At 43.2% G+C, this 24,599-nt stretch overlaps 1 protein-coding gene across 2 annotated transcripts in view; it reads left to right on the top strand.

Moving 5' to 3' along the window:
- MRAP2 (melanocortin 2 receptor accessory protein 2) overlaps nucleotides 1–24,599 on the top strand; it is a 46,659-nt gene that overhangs the window by 5,185 nt on the left and 16,875 nt on the right. Inside the window, exons 2-3 of one of the 2 annotated variants that reach the window (XM_037039448.1) lie at nucleotides 19,016–19,098; nucleotides 21,200–21,333. In XM_037039448.1, the coding sequence (XP_036895343.1) occupies nucleotides 21,207–21,333 (127 nt within the window). In that variant the 5' untranslated portion in view covers nucleotides 19,016–19,098; nucleotides 21,200–21,206. The remainder of the gene's footprint in view (nucleotides 1–19,015; nucleotides 19,099–21,199; nucleotides 21,334–24,599) is intronic. The other variant, XM_037039449.1, reaches the window with a different exon arrangement.

The following is a 24,599-nucleotide window of genomic DNA, read 5'->3' as shown; positions in this document are numbered from 1 at the left end:
TTTTCCCTTGACTGGAGTATGAGAAGTGCCTAGTCTTGTTGGAAAGAGGAAAGTATGCATTTTTGCTTTTTCTTCTTTGCAAATGTGATTCTTCAATCCATTATTATGTTGCTGAGATTGAAATAAATAAAGCAGAAATTGAGAATCTGTGAGATGCTAAAATTCAGGAGGTTAAAGTCTGGTCTCAATTGTTGCTTGTGTCTGTATTCCCAAGACCTATGCAATTTTCGCCCCACTAGAGAACATAAGTAAATTTTATAGCCCTTCAAGTGAAAATAATTTATAAGCTTCAAACAATTTTCCCCTGGAAGGTGCTTTTGTTTTCCTTGTGTATGTCCTCGGTAACAGCAAAAACGACAGTGAAGGCGTAGGCAGGGCAGGCCGAAGGGGCAGTTGCCTGTGGGTTGGCTCTGAAGATGCCCAGTTGATGAAGAAGGAAAAACTAGGAGATGAGTGAGGGTATGTGGTTGTTAACATAGCCTGTCTTTCTCCAAACCTCTGTGTAGATTTCCCCAGAAAATGTAATTCTGTCTTGTGGGGGTTGGAGTTGGGGGTGAGGAGAGAAACAAATTTAATATAAAGATCTGAAGATCTGGGAACTGAATCATGTAAACCTATAAATCTTCCTACCAGAGCTTCTTTAAATTTTTCACTACATTGCCTCAGTAGGAAAGGGAAGTACACCCAGGTTTCCGGCAGGCCACAACAGGGGCCAAGGCTCTCAGAAACGTGTATATCTTGTACATTCATTTGATATTTGTGGTTTATTTTGTAACATATCTGTACTTATTTATTATAAAAATGATCCTCCAAGTCTGCTCTTAAAATTGATGCTCCGGTAGAACCTGCCCAATATGTTCTAGGCTTTGGGGTTTGTTTGGCAGATGGGGGAACTACATTTTGCCCCTCACTTTACAAGGCCGTCTCTGGCTCTCTCCTGGCTACACCCCTCCGTGCAAGCTGAGGAGGCCCAGGGTGCCTGGTGCTTTGGTTCTACCAACCTCTGGTTTTCTTGTAATCAGTGCTTGCACGAGGGTAACAGTGGGTGGGGTAGGTGGAGAAACTAGAAAATACACCTACCCCTAGTTTAAGAATCCCAGACCTAGGAGAGTAAGATGACCATCAGAAAGCGAAGCCTACATGCTGTTCTGTCTCCAGCTCTTACATAAACCACTGCTGTGGTTTAAATTTCCTTTTCTGTGGAATAGAGATGGAAATGCCTCATTTCTCTCCTTTTTGCTTGGTTGTCAAAAGACCGATTCCACTCCAGCCTGTAAAGAACAGTGTGTGCTGCTTGGAGATAGATACCAGGAGCAGTACCTGCAAAGGAGACTTGTTTGGCAAATCATCCCCTAAGCATTGAAGAAACTGCTGGTCTTGTTCTCCTGAGTCTTCTTGTGCCAAGTGTTTCAAAAAGCTACACTAATTAAAATGGAAAGGGTGGTTTTTTTCCAGGACCATTGATGTGCTGATTCACCTGGCCATGATGTTTTATAATACAGCAGCTATGTAGATCCGTGTGAAGGTTCGGTGAGAGGTAAAATCAGATCTTTAGGGGGCCTGATTTATATTCTTTCCTTATTAAAATGATTCTAGCAATCTATGTGGCAGGTTTTCAGAGAAGGGAGAGAGTGCTTGTGGGCTGAGATGGCTGGACAGGACTCCATGGGGAAGTGGTGACTGAGCCCTAACCTCACAGGTAGCCGGGATCTGGAGAGGAGGGAGTGGCTGTCTAGGCTGGTTGTGGACAGGGTGGGCGAGGGGTTAGAGGACCATCTCTGAGGGCTCCTCCAAGGTTCCTATGCCATAATGAGCCCACCCTTTCTTAATGAACCTTTTGGACCTGTTGTCTGTGTCACCAGGCCTTTGTGTTATTCCTTAACCTGTGTGTGTGTATGTGTGCGCGTGAGAGAGAGAGAGAGAGAGAGTTTTTAAGTGGGGAGAGGATGATCCCAACTACAAGCCTGAATTCTTTAGGATTACTTTTCATCCTCCACTAAATCTTTTATAGTTGAGCTCACTGTGTTTAGAATAGTCTTGTTGGGCACTGAATCGACTTCTAATTTTAGCATGTTCCAAACTAGTGCTCTTTCTCCTTGAAGGACATGTTGATGAGAATGTAATAATGTATTTGTTCAGGATGGGATACACTAGGACAGATAGTGGTGTTTTGAAAATGGGTTTCTTTCCAAAAATACATATATTTGTTGTTTAGTTAGGGTAAGAGTGATTGGTATAAAATAAGTCATTTCTAATGGACTTTCTAGGGCAGCTTTTATAATTACCTTATCAAAGAGAACATTGTTATTTAAAAAATTAATTCCAGCAGCTATATTAATTTCCCAGGGCTGCCATAACAAAATACCAGAGACTGAGTGGCTGAAGCAATAGAAATTTATTTTCTCATTTGTTCTGCAGACTGGAAGTGCAAAATAAGGTGTTAGGAGAGTTGGTTTCCTCTGAGGGCCAAGGTAAGGACCCGTTCCAGGTGCCTCTCCTTGGCACACAGATGGCTGTCCCCGGGCTGTCTCTTCACAGGGTGGTCCTGCTGTGCACATGCACCCTGGTTTCTCTCTCTGTGCTCATATCACCTCTTCCCATAAGGACAGCAGTCAGATTGGAGTAGGGCCTGCCCTGATGGCCTCATTTTAACTTAATCACCTCTTTGAAGACCCTGCCGCCAAAGACACTCCTATTCTAAAGAGCTGGGGATTAGGACATCAACATAGGAATTTGAGGGACACGATATTTATATGTGTTACATATACATACACATATATGCAGGCACGTATTCATACAAACATAGTTTTTACAAATAGACACACACCATTGAGTTTGTGATACAAATGGAAAGCAACTTGGTATTTTATTAAGTCACAGAATCCAAGATCTGGAAGGGAAGTTCACTACATCCGCTGTGGTCCTTTTCTTTGCTTTCAGAGAGTGATGTGTAAGTTGTTTCAGGAACCCTTTGTGTGGAAGCAGTTGGTACAGGCAAGGTAGCGCACATGCACATGGAAGAATCTGCTTAGTGTGAAAACATCGATGTCAGACCACCAGCCCTCCTTTCCTTGCAGAGAGAAGAGGGCCTTTACTGTGAGGTTATAGCTTCCCTACTTGGAGTGTACTTAAAATGACTTTTTTGCCTAAAAAATGATAAGTGTTAATGATAGTTGTTTTAAAAAAGATTTCCTTATCTGGCAAAAGAAAAATGCCAGCAACTGTATTTTCTAGGTCCATGAATTCCAGCTGGTCTCCAGAAGACCTTCCCCAGAGACCGGAACCCGTTTGATGACATTAAGGTGCTTCCTCTTTGTCAGCAGGAAGCAACAGACTAAATGTAACCCATGAGAAGGCCCTGGAAGCCTTGGGATGATGGACTGTAATCGTCTGCTGACATGAGGGGGCTAGTGACAGGGACAACAGAAGGTGAGACTGATGAAAAGGAGAATTCTGGAAGCAGCCAGTATATTTCCAGCACTAGCCAGCTGAGAGGGCCATGGCTGGCACAGCACAAATACTCTCCCTGGGGTGGAGAAGGGTGATTCCTTGCAGCCTAGATGGAGCGTTCCTTTCACAGGGGAAAAAATCACCACAGGGCCCGTTGAAAAGAGCGAAGCTGAATCCTCGAAGGTTGGCCACGGAGGGAGGACCCCCTGGGAGGGGCATCTGGGTGTCCCAGCGCCATCTTTGCTCACCTGGGTGCCCCTTTGCTTGAGGGAGCTCTCAGTTACCCTCCCTCCAAGCACATTTGTCAAAAAAGTACTGATTTTTAAGATTATTTTCTTATTAAAGTATTTTAGAACTTTCAAAATATGCATAGCATAAAATTTACCATCTTTTCTTATTTATTGATTTATTTATTGAGTTGAGAGAAAGAGAGAGAGAGAAATATTAACTTGTTGTTCCACTTATTTATGTGTTTATTGGTGGATTCTTGAAGGTGCCCTGACCAGGGGGCCAATGTGCAGCGTCGGTGTGTGGGGATGATGCTCCAACTAACTGAGCTGCCCTGGCAGGGCCAGAGTCACCATTTTTAAGTGTGTAGCTCAGTGGCATTAAGTGCATTGTGTGCAACCATCACCGCTATCCATCTCCAGAACTTTTAAAAAATTTTCATTGATGTTCAAGTATACTTTTCTGCCTTTTACTCCCATCCCAGCCTACCCCCCCATCTCCAGAACTTCTTCGTCACTCCAAACTGCAACTCTGTGCCATTAAACAATAATTCCCCGTACCACACCCCCAGCCCTCGACAGCCACCATTTTCCTTTCTGTCTCTACGAACTTCAGGAGCCTGGGTACGTCATTTCAGTGGAATCATGTATCGTTTGCCCTTGTGGGTCTGGCCTATTTCACTTAGCATAATGTTTTAAAGATTCATACATGTTGTAGCGTGTGTCCTAATTTCCTTTCTTTTTAAGACTGAATAATATTCTGTTGCACATACACAATACATTTTGTTTATTCACCTGCCAGTGTGCCTTTGGATAGCCTCTGCCTTTTGGCTGTTATACATAATGCAGCTTTGGAGATTGTTGTACAAATGTCTGTTGGAGTCCCCCCTCTCAATTTTGGGGGGATATTTACCCAGAGGTAGAATGGATGGATCATAAGGTATTCCATGTTTACATTTTTGAGCGACTGCTATATTGTCTTTCAGAGCAGCTATACCAATTTACATTCCCACCAGCAACTCATAAACATTTCAATTTCTCACCTCCTTGCCAACACCATTTTCAATTTTTCTATTTTAAGTAATAGCCTTCTTAATCGATGTGAACTAGTATCTCACTATGAAGTATGGCTTCTTCATAGTTGGTTATTGACCTGAATCTAGTACTTTTAAACACAATTTTACTGCAGGTTCAGAGATAGAGCAAAAATAAATAGACCATATTGGAGTCCCAAAGTCCTAACTGCACTAGAGTGGTCAACTTGAAAGGCTACTAGTGTCCTCAACATGCCTAGAATTTGTTGAAGTGCAAACCAAGAAAAGCAAAGTCCAGAAAAAGGCAGGAATTAACCTGGTGGCATTTCTGTGGTGGGGACCCCAACCCCCCCATGGGAATGGCCTCACTTTGTGGCTGCAACAGGGCATCTGTGTTGGATACGAGATGAACAGGGTAGCAACCTGGCACAGGTGTCGAGGGTAGAAGGGTAGAGCCCTGTTCTATTATATAGTTCCTTTGTTCTAATTCCACATTCACCAGCTACTCTTCTGATCTTAAATTTTGTTTCCCAGACCATGTAAACAAGCTCTGGTTTGCTTGGCCATTTTATTTTTTATTGTAATTCAACAAACTGATAGCCTGGTTGTAAATTGTTCTCCTATGCTTGGTCAGCATGACTCAGTGCATGAGGACTTTCTCATCCCTAGAGGACTGTGGAAACCCAGCTTCCTAAGTCTGCAGGGCTGGGGCCGAGGTATGGTCACTGGGCCAGTGTTCTTGCCACCCCTACATGTGTCTCAGAGCCATACCTCATCAATTCTTGGGAAATCCTTTCCAGACAGAGGTTTTACAGCTTTTTCTAGGGTGTGTTTTACCTGTGTGGGCAACTGAAGTCTCTGTTAGAGTGAGAGAATTCTGTTCTCAGATTCAGGGATGAGAAGGAGAGTGAAAGAACATAATTACTTGGCTTCTCCATACGGTAAGAAATTGATTCAACAAGTATGTATGGCATGTCTGCACTGAGCCAGGCCCTGTGGGGGATGCTGCAAATACCATATGAGCCGCAGGGAGGCCCTACCCTGATGGTGCTGATGGAAAAGAGTCAGGAGGAAAGAGGCCTCAAGAGGTCTGGGCCATGCAGTCCTATCATGGCCTGAACTATGATGTGTTCCCAAAATTGTTACCGTCTCCAAACATCTCCAGAAGGCTCAAGGACAGTCACTGTGTCCCAGCACCTTGTAGTGATGCAATAAGCATTTGCTGGACTGAATTATGGTGTGGGACAGAGCAGGAAACATTAACTTTAAAAATTACTTTCTAGCCTATTTACTACTATGTAGGTGCCCAGGGCATTACTGGAGGAGGTGGATGTAGGAGTCTAAACCCCTTATTCTCTTTGTTGCACCAGCTGGTGGAGGAAGGACACCCACTCATTAAGTGTTTCTCCATTTCAGGTGTTGGATGAGTATCTAGTTCCACAAGATATTAAGTCCTTTATTTGGTCTCTGATTGATTCTGCATTGATTCTGGTTTTAAGACAAAGAAAACCATCATGCTTGGGAACACTTCTTGTTCCATGTTTTGCTCCAAGAAACAAGTGGCTGCTGAGCAGTGCAGTGGAAACAGACAGGAACATGCACCCAGAATGTCTTGGCCAGCTCTGGGTGGGGCAACCAGGTTTACTGCTCTGTGGCTCTGTGTGGGGGAGGGCTCAGAGAGGGGACAATGCCACTTCCTGTCTTCTGGAGTTTTCTCTAAAAGGAAGTTGTCTCCCAGGATTCTCCCTGATATCAGATACTTGTATTTCTCCCTGTATGCCACTGATGTCCTTCCAGCTATTGCCCTGGTGCTGAAGCCCCACAGGGAATGAGTCTGTGTAAGTCCTAAGTCTGTTGCAGGCCCTTTAAGGGGGACTCCCGAGAATCCTACAGTTTCTCCCACTGCCCCAACCCCCACTCATTTTAAAATTTATTTTAATTTTGGGTTTTTTTGTTTTACTTATTTTTTTTATTTTAATTGTTGTTCAAATACAGTTTTCTGTCTTTTACTCCCATCCCTGCCCACCCACCCAGCCATCCCTCTCCCTCCCATTTCCACCCTTCCTAGTTTTTGTCCATGTGTCCTTTATACTTGTTCCTGTAAACCCTTCCCCTTTCCTCCTGAAATTCCCTTCCCTCTCCCCTCTGGACACTGTCAACTTGTTCTCTATTTCAGTATCATTGGTTATATTTTGCTTGTTTGATTATTTTGTTGTTTAGGTTCCTGTTAGAGGTGAGATCATATGGTATTTGTCCTTCACCACCTGGCTCGTTTCACTTAGCACAATGCTTTCCAGTTCCATCCATGCTGTTGCAAAAGGTAGGAGCTCCTTCTTTCTTTCTGCTGCATAGAATTCCATTGTGTAAATGTACCATAGTTTTTGGATCCATTCATTTACTGATGGGCACCTAGGTTACTTCCAGAACTTGACTATTGTAAATTGTGCTGCTATGAACATTGGGGTGCATAGGTTCTTTTGGATTGGTGTTTCAGGGTTCTTAGGGTATAATCCTAGCAGTGAAATTGCTGGGTCAAAAGGCAAATCTATTTTTAGTTTTTTTTAGAAAATTCCACACTGTTTTCCATAGTGGTTGTACCAGTCTGCAATCCCACCAATAGTGCACTAGAGTCCCCTTTGCCCCACAACCTCTCCAACACTTGTTGTTTGTTGCTTTGTTTCTGATAGCCATTCTGACTGGTGTGAAGTGGTATCTCATTGTGGTTTTAATTTGCATCTCTTTGATAGGTAGTGATACTGAGCATCTTTTCATGTGTCTCTGGATCCTCTGTATGTCTTCCTTGGAGAAGTGTCTGTTCAAGTCCTTCACCCATTTTTTAATCGGGTTGCTTGTCTTCTTAGAGTGGAGTCGTATGAGTTCTTTGTATGTTTTGGAGATCAAACCCTTGTCTGAGGTATCATTGGCAAATATGTTTTCCCATACAGTTGGTTCTCTTTTTATTTTAATACTGTTTTCTTTAGCTGTGCAGAAGCTTTTAATTTTGATGAGATCCCATTTGTTTATTCTTTCCTTTATGTCCCTTGCTCTAGGGGACATATCAGTAAAAATGTTGCTGTGTGAAATACCTGAGATTTTCCTGCCTATGTTCTCCTTTAGGACTTTAATGGTGTTATGGCTTATATTTAAATCTTTTATCCATCTTGAATTTATTTTTGAGTATGGTGTAAGTTGGTGCTCAAGTTTCATTTTTTTGCATGCAGCTGTCCAGTTCTCCCAACACCATTTGTTGAAGAGGCTATTTTTAGTCCATTTTATGTTATTGCCCCCTTTGTTGAATATTAATTGACTGTAGAGAGTTGGGTTTATTTCTGGGTTCTCTATTCTGTTCCATTGGTCTATGTGCCTGTTTTTATGCCAGTACCAGGCTGTTTTGATTACAGTGGCCTTGTAATACAGTTTGATATCAGGTATTGTGATCCCTCCTACTTTGTTCTTCTTTCTCAAAATTGCGGCTGCTATTCAGGGTCATTTACGGTTCCATGTAAATTTTTTTTTATTTTTATTTTTTATTATTTTTTTTAGATTTTATTTATTTATTTATCTTTAGAGAAGAAAGGAAGGAGAGAGGGAGAGAAATATCAATGTATGGTTGCCTCTCATGTGTCCCCTGCGGGGAACTGGCCTGCAACCCAGGCATGTGCCCTGACTGGGAATCGAACCACGATCATCTGGATTGCAGGCCCACGCTCAAACCACTGAGCTACACCAGCCAGGGCTCCATATAAATTTTTGAAGTGTTTGTTCTATGTCTGTGAAATATGCCATTGGTACTTTAATAGGTATTGCATTGAATCTGTAAATTGCTTTGGGTAGTATGGACATTTTGATGATGTTAATTCTTCCAATCCATGAACACGGTATATGTTTCCATTTGTTTGTGTCTTCCTTGATTTCTTTCTTCAGTGTTGTGTAGTTTTCTGCATACAAGTCTTTTACCTCCTTGGTTAGGTTTATTCCCAGATATTTTATTTTTGTTTTTGCTATATTGAATGGGATTTTTTTCTTAATTTCTGCTTCCGCTGTTTCATTGTTGGTATACAAAAATGCCTTTGATTTCTGGATATTGATTTTGTTTCCCACTGTTTTGCCTAATTCATTTATTAGTTCAAGCAGTTTTTGGGTGGAGTCTATAGGATTTTCCATGTACACTATCATGTCATCTGCCAACAATGACAGTTTTGTTTCCTCCTTTCCAATTTGGAGGCCTTTTATTTCTTTTTCTTGTCTGATCACTATGGCTAAGTCTTCCAATACTATTTTGAATAGAATTGGTGAAAGTGGACAACCTTGTCTTGATCCTGATCTTAGTGAAAAAGCTTTTAGTTTTTGCCCATTGAGTATGATGTTGGCTGTAGGTCTCTCATATATGGCCTTTGTTATGTTGAGGAATGCTCCCTCTATTCCCACTTTGCTGAGTGTTTTTATTGTAAATGGGTGTTGTACCTTAAAAAAAGCTTTTTCTGCATCTATTGATATGATCATGTGATTTTTGTCTTTACTTTTGTTTATGTGATGTATTGCATTTACTGATTTGCAAACATTGAACCATCCTTGAATCGCTGGGATGAATCCCACTTGGTCATGGTGTATGATCTATTTAATGTATTGTTGGATGCGGTTTGCCAATATTTTGTTGAGGATTTTAGCATCATGTTCATCAGCTATATTGGCCTGAAGTTTTCTTTCCTTGTTGTGTCTTTATCTGGTTTTGGGATTAGAATGATGCTGGCTTAATAAAAAGAATTTGAGAGTCTGCCATCATTTTGAATTTTTTGGAATAGTCTGTGAAGGATAGGGGTTAGCTCTTCCTTAAATGTTTTGTAGAATTCTCCTGTGAAACCATCCGGTCCAGGGCTTTTGCGTGTCGGGAGTTTTTTTTATTACTACTTCAATTTCATCTGCTGTTATTGGCCTGTTCAGGCTTTCTACTTCTTCTTCACTGAGTTTTGGAAGATTGTATTTTTCTAGAAATGTGTCCATTTCGCCTAGGTTTTCAAATTTCTTGGCGTACAATTCTTCATAGTAATTTCTTACAATCCCTTCTATTTCTGTGGGGTCAGTTGTAATCTCTCCTCTTTCATTTCTGATTGTGTTTATTTAGGTCCTCTCTCTTCTTTTCTTGATTAGCCTACTTAAAGGCTTGTCTATTTTGTTTATCTTTTCAAAAAACCAACTCCTGGATTCATTGATCCTTAGAATTGTGCTTTTCATTTCTATGTCATTTAGTTCTGCTCTGATCTTGGTTATTCCCTTCCTTCTACTAGCTCTGGGCTGTCTTTGTTGTTGTTCCTCAAGTTCTTATAGGCGTAGGGTTAGGTTGTTTGTTTGAAATGTTTCTATCTTTTTTAGGTAGGCCTGTATCACTATGAACTTCCCTCTCAGGACTGCCTTCACTGTTTTCCATAAATTTTGAATTGTTGTGAATTCATTTTCATTTGTTTCCAGAAACTTTTTGATTTCTTTTCTAATATCATTCTTGACCCATTCATTGTTTAATAGCATGCTATTCAATCTCCATGATTTTGAGTGTTCAGGGTTTTTTCTCTTGGGCTTGGTTTCTAGTTTCAGTCCCTTGTGGTTGGAGAAAATACTTGGGATGATTTCAATTTTCTTGAATTTTTGAGGCTTGCTTTGTGTCCTATCATGTGGTCTATCTTTGAAAATGTTCCATGTGCATTTGAAAAGAATGTGTATTTAGCTTCTCTGGGATAAAGGGCTCTAGATACATCAGTTAAGTCCATTTCATCTAGGGTGTTGTTCAATGCCACAATATCTTTGTTGATATTTTGTTTGGAAGAACTGTCCATTTTTTACAGTGGGGTGTTAAAATTTCCTACTATAATTGTGTTGCTGTCAATATCTTTCTTGAAGTCCTCTAAGATTTTCTTTATGTATTTGGGTGCTCCTATGTTGGGTGCATATATATTTACAATGTTTATGTCTTCTTGGTGGATTCTTCTCTTGAGTATTATGAAGTGACCTTCTGGGTCTTTATTTATGGCCCTTTTTTTAAAGTCTATTTTGTCTAATATGAGTATTGCTTCCCCAGCTTTTTTTTCCTATTCATTTGCTTGCAAAATTTGTTTCCAGCCCTTCAGTTTTAGTCTATGTAGGTCTTTTGTCCTGAGGTGGGTCTCTTGTAGGCAGCATATATGTGGGTCATGCTTTCTTAATCATTCAGCTATTCTGTGTCTTTTGATTGGAGCATTTAATCCATTTACATTTAAGGTTATTATTGAAAGGCACTTATTCATTGCCATTTTTGTACCTGTGCTCCTCTCTCTCTCTCTTTTCTTTCCTTTACTTACAGCATTTCCTTCAGCATGTCTTGCAGAGCTGGTTTGGTGGAGGCATATTCTTTTAGACTTCTTTTGTCTGAAAGCTCCTTATTTGGCCTTCTGTCTTGATTGAGAGCCTTTCTGGGTAAAGTAGCCTTGGTTGTAGTCCTCTGATTCTCATTACTTGAAATATTTCTTGCTATTTTCTTGTGGCTTGGAGCATTTCCATTGAGAAATCAGTTGCTAACCTTATTGGGGCTCCCTTGTATGTTATTTTCTTTTTCTCCCTTGCTGCCTTTAAGATTCTCTATTATAATGTGTTTTAGAGTGGGCCTCTTTGAGTTCTCTTGATTGGGACTCTCTGTGTTTCCTGAATTTGTGGGACTTTTTCTCTCATCAAATTAGGGAAGTTTTCTATCATTACTTTTTCAAATAGGTTTTCTACTCCTTTCTCTTCTTCTTCTCCTTCTGGTATCCCTATTATTTGGATATTATTACATTTCATATTGTCTTGCATTTCTCCTAATCCCTCTTCTTTCTGAGCCTCTTTTCCTTTTCTTGCTCTTTCTGGGTGTTTTTTTCTACTTTGTCCTCCAACTCACTGATCTGATCTTCTGCCTCATCAATTCTGCTTTTGATTCCTTCCACTGTGTTCTTCAGCTCTGAAATTGTATTCTTCATTTCCTCTTGGCCCTTGCTGATAGTTTCTTTTTCCTTTGTTGCGTTGATATAGTTTTCAGTGAGTTCGCTGTAGTTCCCTGTAGTTTCTGGTATTGCTTTGAGCTCATGGAGCTTCCTGATAACCATTGCTTTGAACTCAATGTTCGATAATTGAGTTGCCTCTATTTCATTTAGCATTCTTTCTGAGGCTTCCTCATTTTCTTTCATTAGGGGATCATTTCTTTGTCTTCCCATTGTTTGTGAGACTCTTCTTGTTAGCCTCAGCTTCTTAAAATGATCTCTTCTGACTCCCTGGGTTTCTGGTGTGAACTTCTGTGGTAGAAAATCTGTGATATTCAGTGGTGCAGTCTCCTTGCAGTCTCCTGTGATATTTAGTGGTGCAGTTCCTGGTGTTCACTTTCTCACCTACTCTTTTTTGTGATCAGTTGGAGGGGTGAGGCAAAATGGTTTATGACAGCAGGAGAGTATTCTATGATATTTATAGTAGCAGCCAGTAGAGAAGAGATAAGAGATCCTTTGGCTAAGTATAGTGTTAACTGTGATCTTCAACCCAGCTAGCCACTTTTTAGAAAGGGTGGAAAGAAGATAAGACTCTTGTTGGGGAAGGAAGGATTGTGAGTTGGATCTAGAAAGCAGTGAGGTTGTGGGAGGTCAGATTCTGAGTTATAGTGAGAATAAAGGATAGTACATAGGTGTAGAGTGTGAGAGAATAGAGTTAACCACTCTAGTAATAGAGTTCAGGAAACTGTGATGTGGGCTAAGATCTGAGCAGGGTGTTGTGTAGTATTTACAACAGTATGGGACAGCTATTGTTTACAATAATATTAGATTAACAATCATATGACAGAATCTATGAGATCTAGATACCAGGAATAGGGAGTATCAGACCTTCAGTAGTGTGCTAATGGAACACAGGTGAAGTGAAGGACAGTAAATTAGCAATATACTGTGAAAGAGAGAACAGGGAAAACCTGTCAAATGATACAATATAACCAGCCAAGCAAAGAAGACTAAGCAGAAAAAAGAGGAATACAAAAATATTATTCAAATAAAAGATGTGAGAATAATGAAAATAATAATACAAATATGCAATATCTTGCAGGTTCTCTGTAATAGCAAAGTGAAAATTTTCTCTCTGTCTCAGCTTTCTGGATGCCCCCTCTTTGGGTCCAACTCTGGTCTTTTTACAGTTCCAGGGGTTTTTTTGTTTCATTTGTGGGTATTTCAGAAAAAAAAAAGAAAGAAAGAAAAGAAAGCAGACTAAGGAAGGTAGAAGAGATAAAATTGGAAAGAAAGGAAGATGGAATAAAACAAGAAAGAAGGAAAAAGAGGCAAACAGAATTGGGAGATGAAAATATAAAAATTAAAAAATTAAAAATTACTTTAAAAAATCAAACAAATAAACAAAAAACAAAAAACAACAACAAAAAAAAACCCCTGTTGCTGGTTTCAAACTGGCCAAACCAGTTTTTCTGTTCTTGCTGGCTGTAGCAGGCTGATGGGTGGGTTTACAGATGTGGTCCCCAGGTCTCCTGAGGAGCTTATGCTCTTTCCGGGTCCCCAGGTGTGGTTCCCCGGTGGTCTACAAAGCTCTCTCTCTCCCGGGGTTGCGGGGGCACGAGTGCCCAGTCAGGCCACCTCTGGTCACAGGGGTTCGGTGCACAGTCTTCCCAGGGCTATGCATGGGTGCTCACAGCCCCTGTGTGTTTGCCACTCAGTCCTTACTCCTCTCTCTTCGACTTCAAGCAACCAGGTCTCTCCCAGTGCTGCTCAAACCCTGCTTGGCCAGGGAGGGAGCACCGACCCAGCTGTCCCCAAGAGCCCTGTGGCCAGCCCAGCAGGCCCTGGGCCTGGGGCTACAGCCTTCCTGGTCCCCGCGCTGATCCTTGTGCCCTTATTGTCCTGAAGCACTCTTCTTACAGTCTGGTTTTTCAATGTCCGCTACAATTTTTGATTTCCTAATTTCATATATGCTGTGTCACTGTTGTCTGTTTGCTCTATTCCTCCATAGATCCACCAGGTTTCTCTCCCATGTGTAGGGGGAAGTGGAATCTGCTCCCTCTTCCCTAGCTGCCATCTTCTCTCTGTAGAATGTTTTTAATGAAGCCATTGAGCAGCAGCAGGGCCCAAATGCACTCACCTGCACCTCCGTGGACAGGACCCCACTCGTTTTTCACAGACAGAAGTTATGGGAATTTATCTTCCTGGCGCTGGAACCCTGGGCTGGGTGGTCTGGTGTGGGGGTCCCTTGCTCCTTGCTCCTGAGATATCTCTCCTGATTTTTATGGGACCACCTGTTCTGCGTGTCTGTGTCTCCATGCCTCTCTGCATGTCCCTGCCCCTTTTATCCGTTTGGATGAATATGGCTTCTTTAATTCCTTGGTTGTTGGATTTTTATACAGTTCAATTTTTGGTGATTCTGGGTGATACTTGTTTTGTAGTCTAGTTGTAATTTTTACTGTGCGTGTGAGCCATGTTTACCTACACCTCCGTCTTGTCTGGAAGAGGTAACATGTGTCAGCATTTTTTAAGCACTGCCCTGGGAGGAGACTGCAAAGGCTTTACTTTACAGAGTCAAGCATGGTTCTTTGCTGGGATGTGTTTCCTTATAGAAATGCTTTAGGAATATCCCGCTGGCTCTGGTTTAACCATGAGCCCAACTTATAACCTTGCAGTCTCTCATTTGATGTCTATGTGGTCCTACCCACCTAGATGCAGGTAGGCTGTGTGCACCATCAGCTCTGACTGGGGTGCCTGGTTCCATCTCCATGCAATGAGGGAATTAAGCTTCTAAAGCTGTGATTCTGAATCTTGGGATTCTCAGCCACTAGAGTGCGGGCTGGTGGGACTTTACCTTTGGTTTCTCAGATGCCTTTTTGGGAAAGGGGTTAGGTGATGGGCTATGAGGGTGACTTCTCAGTATTATTCTAGGAACCCTTGTTCCTAGGACTAGGAGGAAGAAAGGCATAAGAACAGGTAACTAACGAGACCTTTATGGTCCAGGCCGGAACAGAGGTTGGTGCCTTGGGGGGACATACCCTCTTTTCGAGTTTGTGCTTTGAAGAGAAAGAAGATAGAATCACACTGCAGTTGGGAGTTTCGAGCTGAAATCTGAATAGGTCAGTAGGCCTCCCTCTGTACAAACTGGTTGCCATGAGTCTTTGGGTCTGTGGCACTGGCTGGCAGCTGCTGGAGTGCCCCTCTGGCTGCTCATTCTGGGTGTGCTGTTGTTTGTGAGTGTGTATGTGTGTGTCTGTGTCTGCATACACTCATTTTTCAGGGTTTATAAGCATCTTTTAAATTTTTCCTTAATGTGTGAGTCCGGGGCTTGAGCTGGCAGTCACTTGGAAAACTCATCAGCTGATGTTTACCCATCAATATGGAAATAAAGGTTGTCCAGTTCCAAGGAAACAGCCCCCTTGGTTGTGTACCCATCATAACCCACCAACGATATTGATAAAGAGCCTTTATTCACTCCGTAGAAGGGTCCATGTCCCAGGGCATGTCTTTAACCTTGTCTTTAGGAAGCCAACAGAGAGCCCAGGAGTGGCGTGGGAACCTGTGCCGCAGGAGGAAAGACTGGATAGTGGGAGAAGGGATGAGAGTGTTGGGAACACGGGTGGGAGCAGGGATAATGTTTAAACGGCCATGAAAAGCACTTGGGGCTTCTCATCATGCTCCTTCTTTTTGGGTTTGAGATATTGTTGCATCCCTCTCCCCCCCAGAGTTGGCCTAAACTACCCTGTGTACAGCTAAACTTCCTTTTCAAGTGTGGCTTTGAGATGAGGTCATATCTTTTCATTATTGTTGGCAAGGACGCTTTCAGCTGCTTAAAAGAGCAATTAGTCTCTATTGCTGCTCCAGGAAGCTTGGTTAGGAAGCTTGGTTCGGTTTCCTCTTGAGGAAGTTATTTTTAAAGATGCCATTATCATGAAGCATCCAACACTAAGAAAATAAGGGGGAGTGCGCTGCGCAAGAGCGGAGGTACAGAAGGCAGCCGCCCTCCCAGGGCTGGCCAAGTTCATCAGACAGATAGCAGCTGCCTGCTTCCAGCATCCCCACACACAAATGGTGCCAGACAACCTTGCCCTCACTGCCTGTTATAACCCAGATATTCCTCACTGTGATGAGAATATCAGACTGTGGGGGCAGCTACCCAGATATGCTGGCAGCTTCCAAATGGTGAAACAGTGACAGCTTGTTTCTGAAAAGCTCAGAAAGGCAACCTTGGGTGTTGATAATGGAGCCTAAACATGATAGTGCCTCAGGACAGCCTTCTGCTTGCTGTGGGTAATTGTGCATTTGATGGTGCAATCTGATTGCTTTGAAACTTAGATGGAAAAAATATTGTGGGCTTTTGCAAGGGTGCTAGGTGACAGCCGAAAAAAGAGGCCGGACGTTCTTTCCTCCAAACCTACCTTTGGGATTCAAGAAATGAGAGGGAAAAGCAGTGGAAACAGAAGCCCGCCCCCTCCTCCCACCCCCACCTTTTATATGAAGGCTACCTAAATGGTGACTGCTGAGGAGAGGTTGTCCAGCATTTCATTCTGCCTCCCCCGGGAGCCTCTGGTGGTATTACTCACTCAGAACCTCTGGCTCTGATATTCACTCGCTCTTGTCTCCAGGTATTTGTCAGGGCAAAGGACAGCCTTTCCACTTTCAGGGTCTCCGCACACAGGAATTTCATCACCCTTCAGTTTTTCTCCATCCCTAAATGGTTCATACAGACGAACAGGCGTGGTGGAATGGGGAGAAAGAGAAGGAATGAAAAAAGACTTTTTCTATGGTAGGTAAGTGATATTTCTTGTATAAGACTCTTTCGCAGATGTATTTTATTTGGCAGTCCCTGGCCTCTGGGAGGATGGTGTTCATATTTCTTTCTGACCTGAGAGAGTGACGGGGAGGCCACGGATGGGGGCCAGCACTGTGCACAGACGTGGAGAACAGCATAGCCCAGGGCTTAGACAGAACATGGAAAACCTCTCGCAGTTTTATTTTTGTTGTTTTAGGTACTCTTTGCTACTTTTTTATTAACTCTTTTGACACCAGATGAAGCCTGGTGCTTCCCTCTGCTCTGTTTATTACATTGTCTATAATATTGATTTCCAGTAAAATGATGTGACCAAAGCAGACTTCATTATATTTCCCTTAAACGAGAAGGAAGAGAGATTATTGTCATATTTTTGATGGAAGAGCATGAATTCCATGATGTACATGTTTCTCCTTATAACTTTTAAGCCATCTGACACGGATCCCGGCTCCTGGGGTCCACGGTGTTATGGATAAGATGAGACAAATTCACATGAACTACCCAGTCCTGTGGAGCGAAAGGGATAGTGTGGCTTCTCTCTCAAGGGGAAAAAAGGCTCGGAGTACCTCGGCCACCCTCTCAAGAGGAGGGCACCTTGACCCTTGCCTAGACAGGCTTTTATTGGCTTCAGGTTACACAGGAATAAAGCTCATCAATCATTGTCAGGCAGAAATGATTAAACAATAGATAACATTCAAAGAACTCTGAGGGCATATTCTAAGTCAGGGTCATGTAGTTAAAGGGCCATAAAACTTTAGGAAGCAAACTCACTTCCTGCTTGGACCCATATCATTTTTTGTGTGTTTTTTTTTTAAAGATTTTATTTATTTATCTTTAGAGAGGAAGGGAAGGAGAGAAGGAGAGAAATATCAATGTATGGTTGCCTCTCGTGGGTCCCCTGCTGGGAACTGGCCCGCAACCCAGGCATGTGCCCTAACTGGGAATCGAACCGCGATCCTGTGGTTCACAGGCCCGCGCTCAATCCACTGAGCTACACCAGCCAGGGCTGGACCCTTATCATTTTAATTGAGGGTATTAGCAAAGTAGGTTTCATAGGATTTTATGCATTCTTTCTTAGGCCTGATCGCTCTAGGGTACCCACCCCTTCCAGCATAGGGCGGCACCCACCTCCAGAATTGTTTCAGGCTTAAGTCAGGCAAGGGAAGTAAGGCAGCCAAGAGATTAGGAGACTTCTTGCAGACAGAGTGAGGACTCAGGCTATGTCAAAGCCAAGGGGTGAGGGTCCATCACCCCCTTTTTCTATAGCCCCTCAAGTCCTTCCCTGAGGGCCCCTTCATGTCTGTGCCTGTCTTAGGTCATCCTCTTTTGAGGAATCTTACCTGTCATTGGCTAACCAGTCATCCACCTGGGGCCACACAGGGTGAAGAGAAAGGGGGCAGAGGTGGTACCCCTACAAGGAAGATAAGCTTTGTCTCCTAAGTGGCTTATGGTCCCAAGGTCCTTTACTAAGCCTTAGCCTTGGGGGTTTCAGCTTCTGAAACCAGGCTGGGCAGGTCCCAACATCTGCCATCTAAACAAATGCCTTCTGAGTTATTTTTATTATAATTTCATTCATTTGTCTAGAACACATAGATCAATTACCTACATGGTGAATTTGCTAGAACCGGCTGACAGGGGAGTTGGTGATGTCAGAAGAACAAACCTAGGCTCTTCTATCCCAGACTAGCATTTCTTAGCTAATAATAATAGTCCTGGCTACTATTTATTGATCTTAACCTGGGCCCTGGCTACTCACATGTTATGTAATATCACATTTAGTCTTCCATGGCAATTTCACGAAGTAGGTACTGATATCATCTTCATTTTCTTGGTGGAAAAGTTGAAGCTCAGATCACTTTTGTCCATGGCTCTAGAGGAGGGATTGGCAAACTCTTTCTATAGAAGACCAGAAAGTAAATATTTTAGCCTTTGGGAAATACTATGTCACAATACTCAGCTCTGTTATTGCAATACTAGAGAAGCCAAAAAATAAAAAACAGCAACCCTCAAAACAAAAAAGAAAGCCAAGCGAGGGATACTGTGTCAATAAAACTTGATTTATGATACCAATATTTGAATTTCATATAATTTTCTCATGTCGCAAAATATTACTATTCTGTTGACTTTTTCCAACCATTAAACAATGTAAAAATCATTCTTCACTTGCAGTCTGTATGCAAACAGGTGGTGGGCAGGATTTGCTGGCCCCTGCTGTAGATGATGAGCCTCTGCAGGGAGGAGGGATGGGTTAGGATGGGGTGGCAGGAAGGGCACTCCTACCAGAGGGAGCGGCATGTGTGCAGGGAGCAGAGCTCACGGCGTGTCTGAGGAAATGCAGTCAATGCGAGTACAGTTTGATAGGACATGTGGCAGGATCAGTGGAAACATTAGGCCCAAGTTGTGACCTTTTAGGACATTTTAAGGATTTTGGACTTTGTCCTTAGATCAATAAGAAAACATTTAAAGTATTAAGCAAAAGAATGCCAGGGACAATTTGGTTTTTTCTTTTTAAAGGTTATTGGCTGATGTGTGGGGAAAGCATTGCAATAAGTTCAGAAGAGTAGAAGCAAAACCACCAGTTTCAAGAAGTGGTCCAGGTGGGTGTTGATGGTGGCTGTTAGTGACTGCAGCCGGAACCATGTCCTGACAGCAGCAGCTCGGGCAGCAGGGTGACCCAGGTGACCCCGGTGATGGGTTTTGCAGATGGGGTCAGTGTGGCTGGGAGAGGTGAGAGCCTTGCCTGGCCACACAGCAAATGCAGGTAGAGCAACAATAAAGCCCGGTCTTCCAACTTCCTATCCACTGACTTTTTCCCTGTTTGGTGTGAAATTTATATTATCAAATAGAAGTTATGTTTATCCTAATCCGCCACTTATCTCTGAACCTTATAACTGAAGAGCAACTCCTTTCTCTGTCTCTCATAAATTCTCATAAATGAGGATAGTACCTCTTAGGTTCATGTTGTTAATTCTCATTTCCTGAGGAAATTAATTTTGAAGTTAAGGGCAATAGCCTCTTGTTCAAATGAGAGAACAGCCAAAGATGATGTACTGCGGTGGTGGTTTTATGTTATTTTTGGGCTGGCATTAGAAAAGTACCTGAACACTTATTCAAAGGTCAGCTATTCTTAAAATTTGTGTAGCTTTCTTTCCCAGATGAGAATTGGTACATTCTCTTCTACTTTGGAGGAGTAATTCACCTGGTGGGGTACTCAGAGTCAAGTTCCGACCCTGACACTGGCACACAGCTCTGGGTCAGGGCACCTCCTTTCTTGAATGAGGTGGTGCCAAAGGGGTGGGGTCTGTTTCTGTAGCCGGTGGGGAAGAGGGAAAGGGGAGACTCATGCCTTGGCTCAGAAGCATGGCCGAGGGTTTGCTTCAGTTTCTCTCGGGGTTGTGGTCTAGAGGTGGCTGATGCTGAGCTATGGCAGGGGTGGGAGAAGGGGAAACTCAGAGAGATTTTGGTGGGTCGGCCCCAGCGGTAGTCACTGCTCAGTGAATCTTGGTTTCAGCTGGTATTTCACTCAAGTTACAGTTTTTGTCACTTTTTATTTCTTCCCTGTTGTAAGGGAAGGCCTGTGGTGTCCTGGTGTCTCCAGCATCTCCTCCTATCCCGTGTCGATCAGGTGTTTCATCAACAAAAAGGGTTTATTCACGGAAAAGAAAGGTTGCAACCCAGGGCATTTACACCATCCAGCCACATGCACACTCTAGCCTGCTTGCCGAGATAGAGGGGTCTTCACAGAGGGGAAGAGGAAGTTAGGAGGAGGGGACATTAGAACCACAGAGCTTTATTATAAACTTAGAATTCTTCCTGTAGAGTTCTTGAGTGCAGGGTTCTGGCGATTACACAGAGCGTGAGAACTTCTGAAAGCCCTAGCTCAGCGTAGACCCTCCCAACGTGTGTTTGCTCAAAGTCCCAGTTTGTCTTTACCACCCATGGTGTGCAGTGTCTTGTCTACAGTAGGCGCTCAGTATCGAATACTGGCGCTGCTGACTTGTCTCCTTTGGTATCCGTGCTGCGTAGTGCAACCTGTTCTCTCAAAGAAGTCAGAATTTTCTGATCTGAAATCATCAGAAAGAAGACACTTGGGGCGTTCTGAAAACAGGACAAACTTTAAGAGTGGGTGAGAATGAGACTTCCCTTGAGGATCTTCTCCATCTTTGCTGCTTTTCTTGTCCACTTCTCTTTCTTTTCACCCCATTCTGTTAGACTTACGCTGCATGTCTTTACTGTTGCACAGCAGGGGCTCAACAGAGAAAAACTGAGTTAGTTTACTTCTGATTTTCTTCACTCCGTGTCGGCTCTTCGCCTGCTCATGTGGGTCCAGATGGTGCGGCTGAGAATGTGCACTCAGAGACACTGATGAGCTCTCTCCTTCCTTCCCTTCCCTCTTTCATCAATTCTCAGAGTTGACTATGTGCCAGGCATGGGGTTAAATTCTGGGGGACAATGACAGGAGAAGGCATGGTGTCCGACACCAAATACACTCCATTCTCGTGTCGAAAGAAAAGGAAAGAATGGTCATTTGGCATGAGGTATGGACCCCCCAGGAGGGCCTCTCCCTGACCAGGTGGCTAAGACCTTCCTGAGGGCTTTTCCTGCTGAACTCCCAAGAGTGGTCAAGGGCAATCGGAGTACCTGCGCAGTTGCAGATGAATTAACAGGTTCTGCACTTGCCTCTCTCCATTTGTGCAGAGTGGAGATGTCTGCCCAGAGGTTAATTTCTAACAGAACATCTCAGCAGTCTGCATCTAATTCTGACTACACCTGGGAATATGAGTACTACGAGATCGGACCCGTTTCCTTTGAAGGACTGAAGGCTCATAAATGTAAGTCTTACATAACTCTCCATTGTGAGCATAATATGAATCTGTCTTAACCTGTGAAATCCCCAGTGATTACTTATCCCGAACATTCTCTCTTCTTATAGAATCTGTCCACCAAAACCTCAAACAACACCTCCTCCAAACACAGACTGGTTGCTCAAGGATGGTAATACATGAGGGCCTTGGTGATTCTGAGTGACAAGGAACTTGAAAGATTTGCTTAGTGGGGGAACATGAACCAATATCATTCTTAAACTGACATGTTTTATTAAAGCATTAAAAATTCCAGCTCTCCCAAACTGTGTGGACATTTGAGCTATCAAAAAGTGACAAAAGTGGAATCTGGAACTCATCATTGAAGAGCTTGTTTTGTAACACATGGTCAATGGCATCTCTCTGCTCCCTTGGTTTTCTGGAGCTGGGGCAGCAGTCTGTGTGTGTTCATGATGATAGGCAAGAATAGCCTGCGACCCTTCCTAATTCTGTGTTTTGTGGATCGCGTGGCATGCTGTTGGAGTGACTGATGACCCAGCGCAGAGTAAGGAAAAATAATCCTGTGAGAGGTTACTGTCGACCTCCAGTCGTAGCTGAATGCTGGCTGGCCGGTAGGAAGCTTCTCTGTGTCCGTGAACAGAATCGACATCACGAGTGGGAACGGCTGCCCACTCCCAGGTCCTGCTGTGGCTGCGCCATCAATACTCCCAAGGTGGTTGCTTGTTTCACGATGAATATCCACAGCACTACCAACATTTTAGGTCTGTGACTGGTTCAGACTAATGGGACACCTTAGGATGGACACGACAGGTTAGAACTGGAGATGCAAATGTGGCAAAGGAGGTGCTTTTGTCCGTTTAGTGTTTCCTGGCCAATACCACGCTGACCTGTCTTCATTTGTGATCCCGCCCACCCATTTGCCGCTCTTTTGCAAGGAGAACTTTCTTTCTTTTTTCAGCTTTTTAAAGGTATAATTGACAAACATATATGTCATACACTTAAAATGTACAGTGAGGATTTGGATATTTGTGTACATTAGGAAAGGATTTTCCTCATTGAATTTATTAACGCATTAATAGCCTCAGATATTTATTTATTTATTTATGAGAACATTTAAGTTCTACTCTCTTATAAATTTCAATTATACAATACAGTGTCATTAGCTATACACTTTATAGCTCACTAGCTTTCATTTTATAACTGAAAGTTTACACTGTTTTACCAGCATCTCCCTACCCCCCCCACCTTACTCAACCTCTTTTCTACTCTCTGTCACTATGAGTTTATTATTCTTTTTCGATTTAGATTATTTTTTTGGATATGCATCCATCAGTGAGATTGCTGGATCTATGGTGGTTATGTTTTTAATTTCTTGATGAACATCCATACTGTTTCCACAGTGGCTGAACCAGTTTGCATTCCCACCAACAGTGGACAAGGGTTCCTTTTTCTCCCCATCCTCACCAGCACTTATCTCTTGTATTTGTGACAATAGACATCTTAACAGGTGTGAGCTGATGGGTCGTTGTGGTTTTGATTGGCATTTCCTTGACAATTAGTGACGCTGAGTACCTTTTCATGTACCTTTTGGCCATTAAGATGTCTTCTTTGGAAAAATATCTCTTTAGGTCCTTTGCCCATTTTTAAATTGTTTTTTTTTTTTGCTATTGAGTTGTATTAACCCCTTATCAGGTGTGTGGTTTGCTAATATTTGCCCATTCTGTATGTTGCCTTTTTATTTTTTGCGGTGCAAAAGCTTTTTAATTTGATATAATACCATTTGTTTATTTTGCTTTTGTTGCTTTTGCTTTTGGTGTCAAATTCAAAGAATCATTTCCAAGACCTGTGTCAAGGAGCTGGCCTCCCATGTCTATGACCACTACTTGAAACTCTATCGGGTAAATAACTCACCTCTCTTTCATTTAGATCTCTTTCTGGAGATTTATCTTGTTCTTTTGTTTGAAGCACATACCTCTATTTCTTCATTTTCCTTGATCTCTGTGAGGTTTATAGGCATTAGACACAAAAGCCACCTCTGCCAGTCTTGATGGAGTGGCCTTGCCTAGGACACGAACCCTGTTGTTCAGCCAGCCCTATTGTCTCTCAAACTTCGATGATTGTCCCCGCAGCCGTCTTTGTTTTCAGTGGCTCCCAGTAGTTGGGGGTGTGTCAAGACCTTTCTGTGTCTCAAACTGGGGGAACATGGTCAGCACTTAGATGCAGTCCAATTAGAAGCCAGACCCTCAGGCAGCAGCTAGGAAAGTATGTAGTTAAACCTTTCCAGGGAGGAACTGGGAGATGGGCCTTATGTATAGACACGAGGGGAACTGCACTTGTTGAGAACTGCTTCTTCATTTATTGCAGTCCTGTGGGACTCAGGAATGCAAGCCCCATTGCCTGTCAGAGCCAGGAGATCCCTGGGGTAGCTGCTGCAAAAGCCGGGCCCCCAGACCTGTGCACAACCTCCTTCCAGGGTGATATGGCAACATGGTTTTATTATTGGAGTGGGGTGGAGGGAGAGGGATGGGGACGTGTCCAAAGGCTTCTCTGGTCTCTGGGAAGGACCACAGCTGGCCCCAAACTGCCTACTAAATTAGAAGCCTGACCCTAAGGCAGCATCTTTTAGAGTAAGCAGGTAAACCCCTTTCAAAGAAAGACAGGGAGGTGGGTGTTTTTGCCAGTTCCCTCTGCACTGAGCCCTGGGGGACAGCCATGGTAGGGCCTGTGGGCTCATGAAGGCTTGATTTTTGTTTGCTGTAGTCTCGGGGTTCTCATGGATGCAAGCTAGAGCTAGATGTTTTTGGAGCCAGTCTCTCCAGTGAGAGTCTTAAAAGTTGAGGCTCCAGATGTACACACCAAACCCTTCCCTCTCCAGGGAGAAGGTGGGAGTTGGGGTTCTGCCCCGATTGTATGTTGTCGTGCTGGTGATGGGGTTCGTGGCAAATGTGTGTCTCAGCATTTTCCCACCCATTTAGATGTGGGTGTGTTCTTATTTGCCAGATGTGCAGGAGCTGACCCTCTCTTTCTGGATTTCTTCCAGAGGAAACTGCTCCATATGTAGCCATGTATTTGGCGCACCCATGTATGTAGAGAGGAGCTCCAGAGCCTCCTAAGTTTCCTTCTTGGTCAGCTCCCCCTTTCAGCTAATTAAGTGGCTTAAGCTTTGTTTCCATCCCCTTGTGTGAAGGACCATAACCGTCCAGGGTTCATATACCGCTTAGATGCCACTGTTCACTGTTGGCTACAGCAGAGCCTGCAGCTGGGCAGTTGAGGGG

The sequence above is a fragment of the Sturnira hondurensis genome, unplaced genomic scaffold (genome assembly GCF_014824575.4).
Source record: "Sturnira hondurensis isolate 20B ecotype Veracruz unplaced genomic scaffold, ASM1482457v3 Scaffold0025370, whole genome shotgun sequence".
Classification (NCBI taxonomy): Eukaryota; Metazoa; Chordata; class Mammalia; order Chiroptera; family Phyllostomidae; genus Sturnira; species Sturnira hondurensis.
This window is presented reverse-complemented; position numbering and strand designations above follow the sequence as displayed.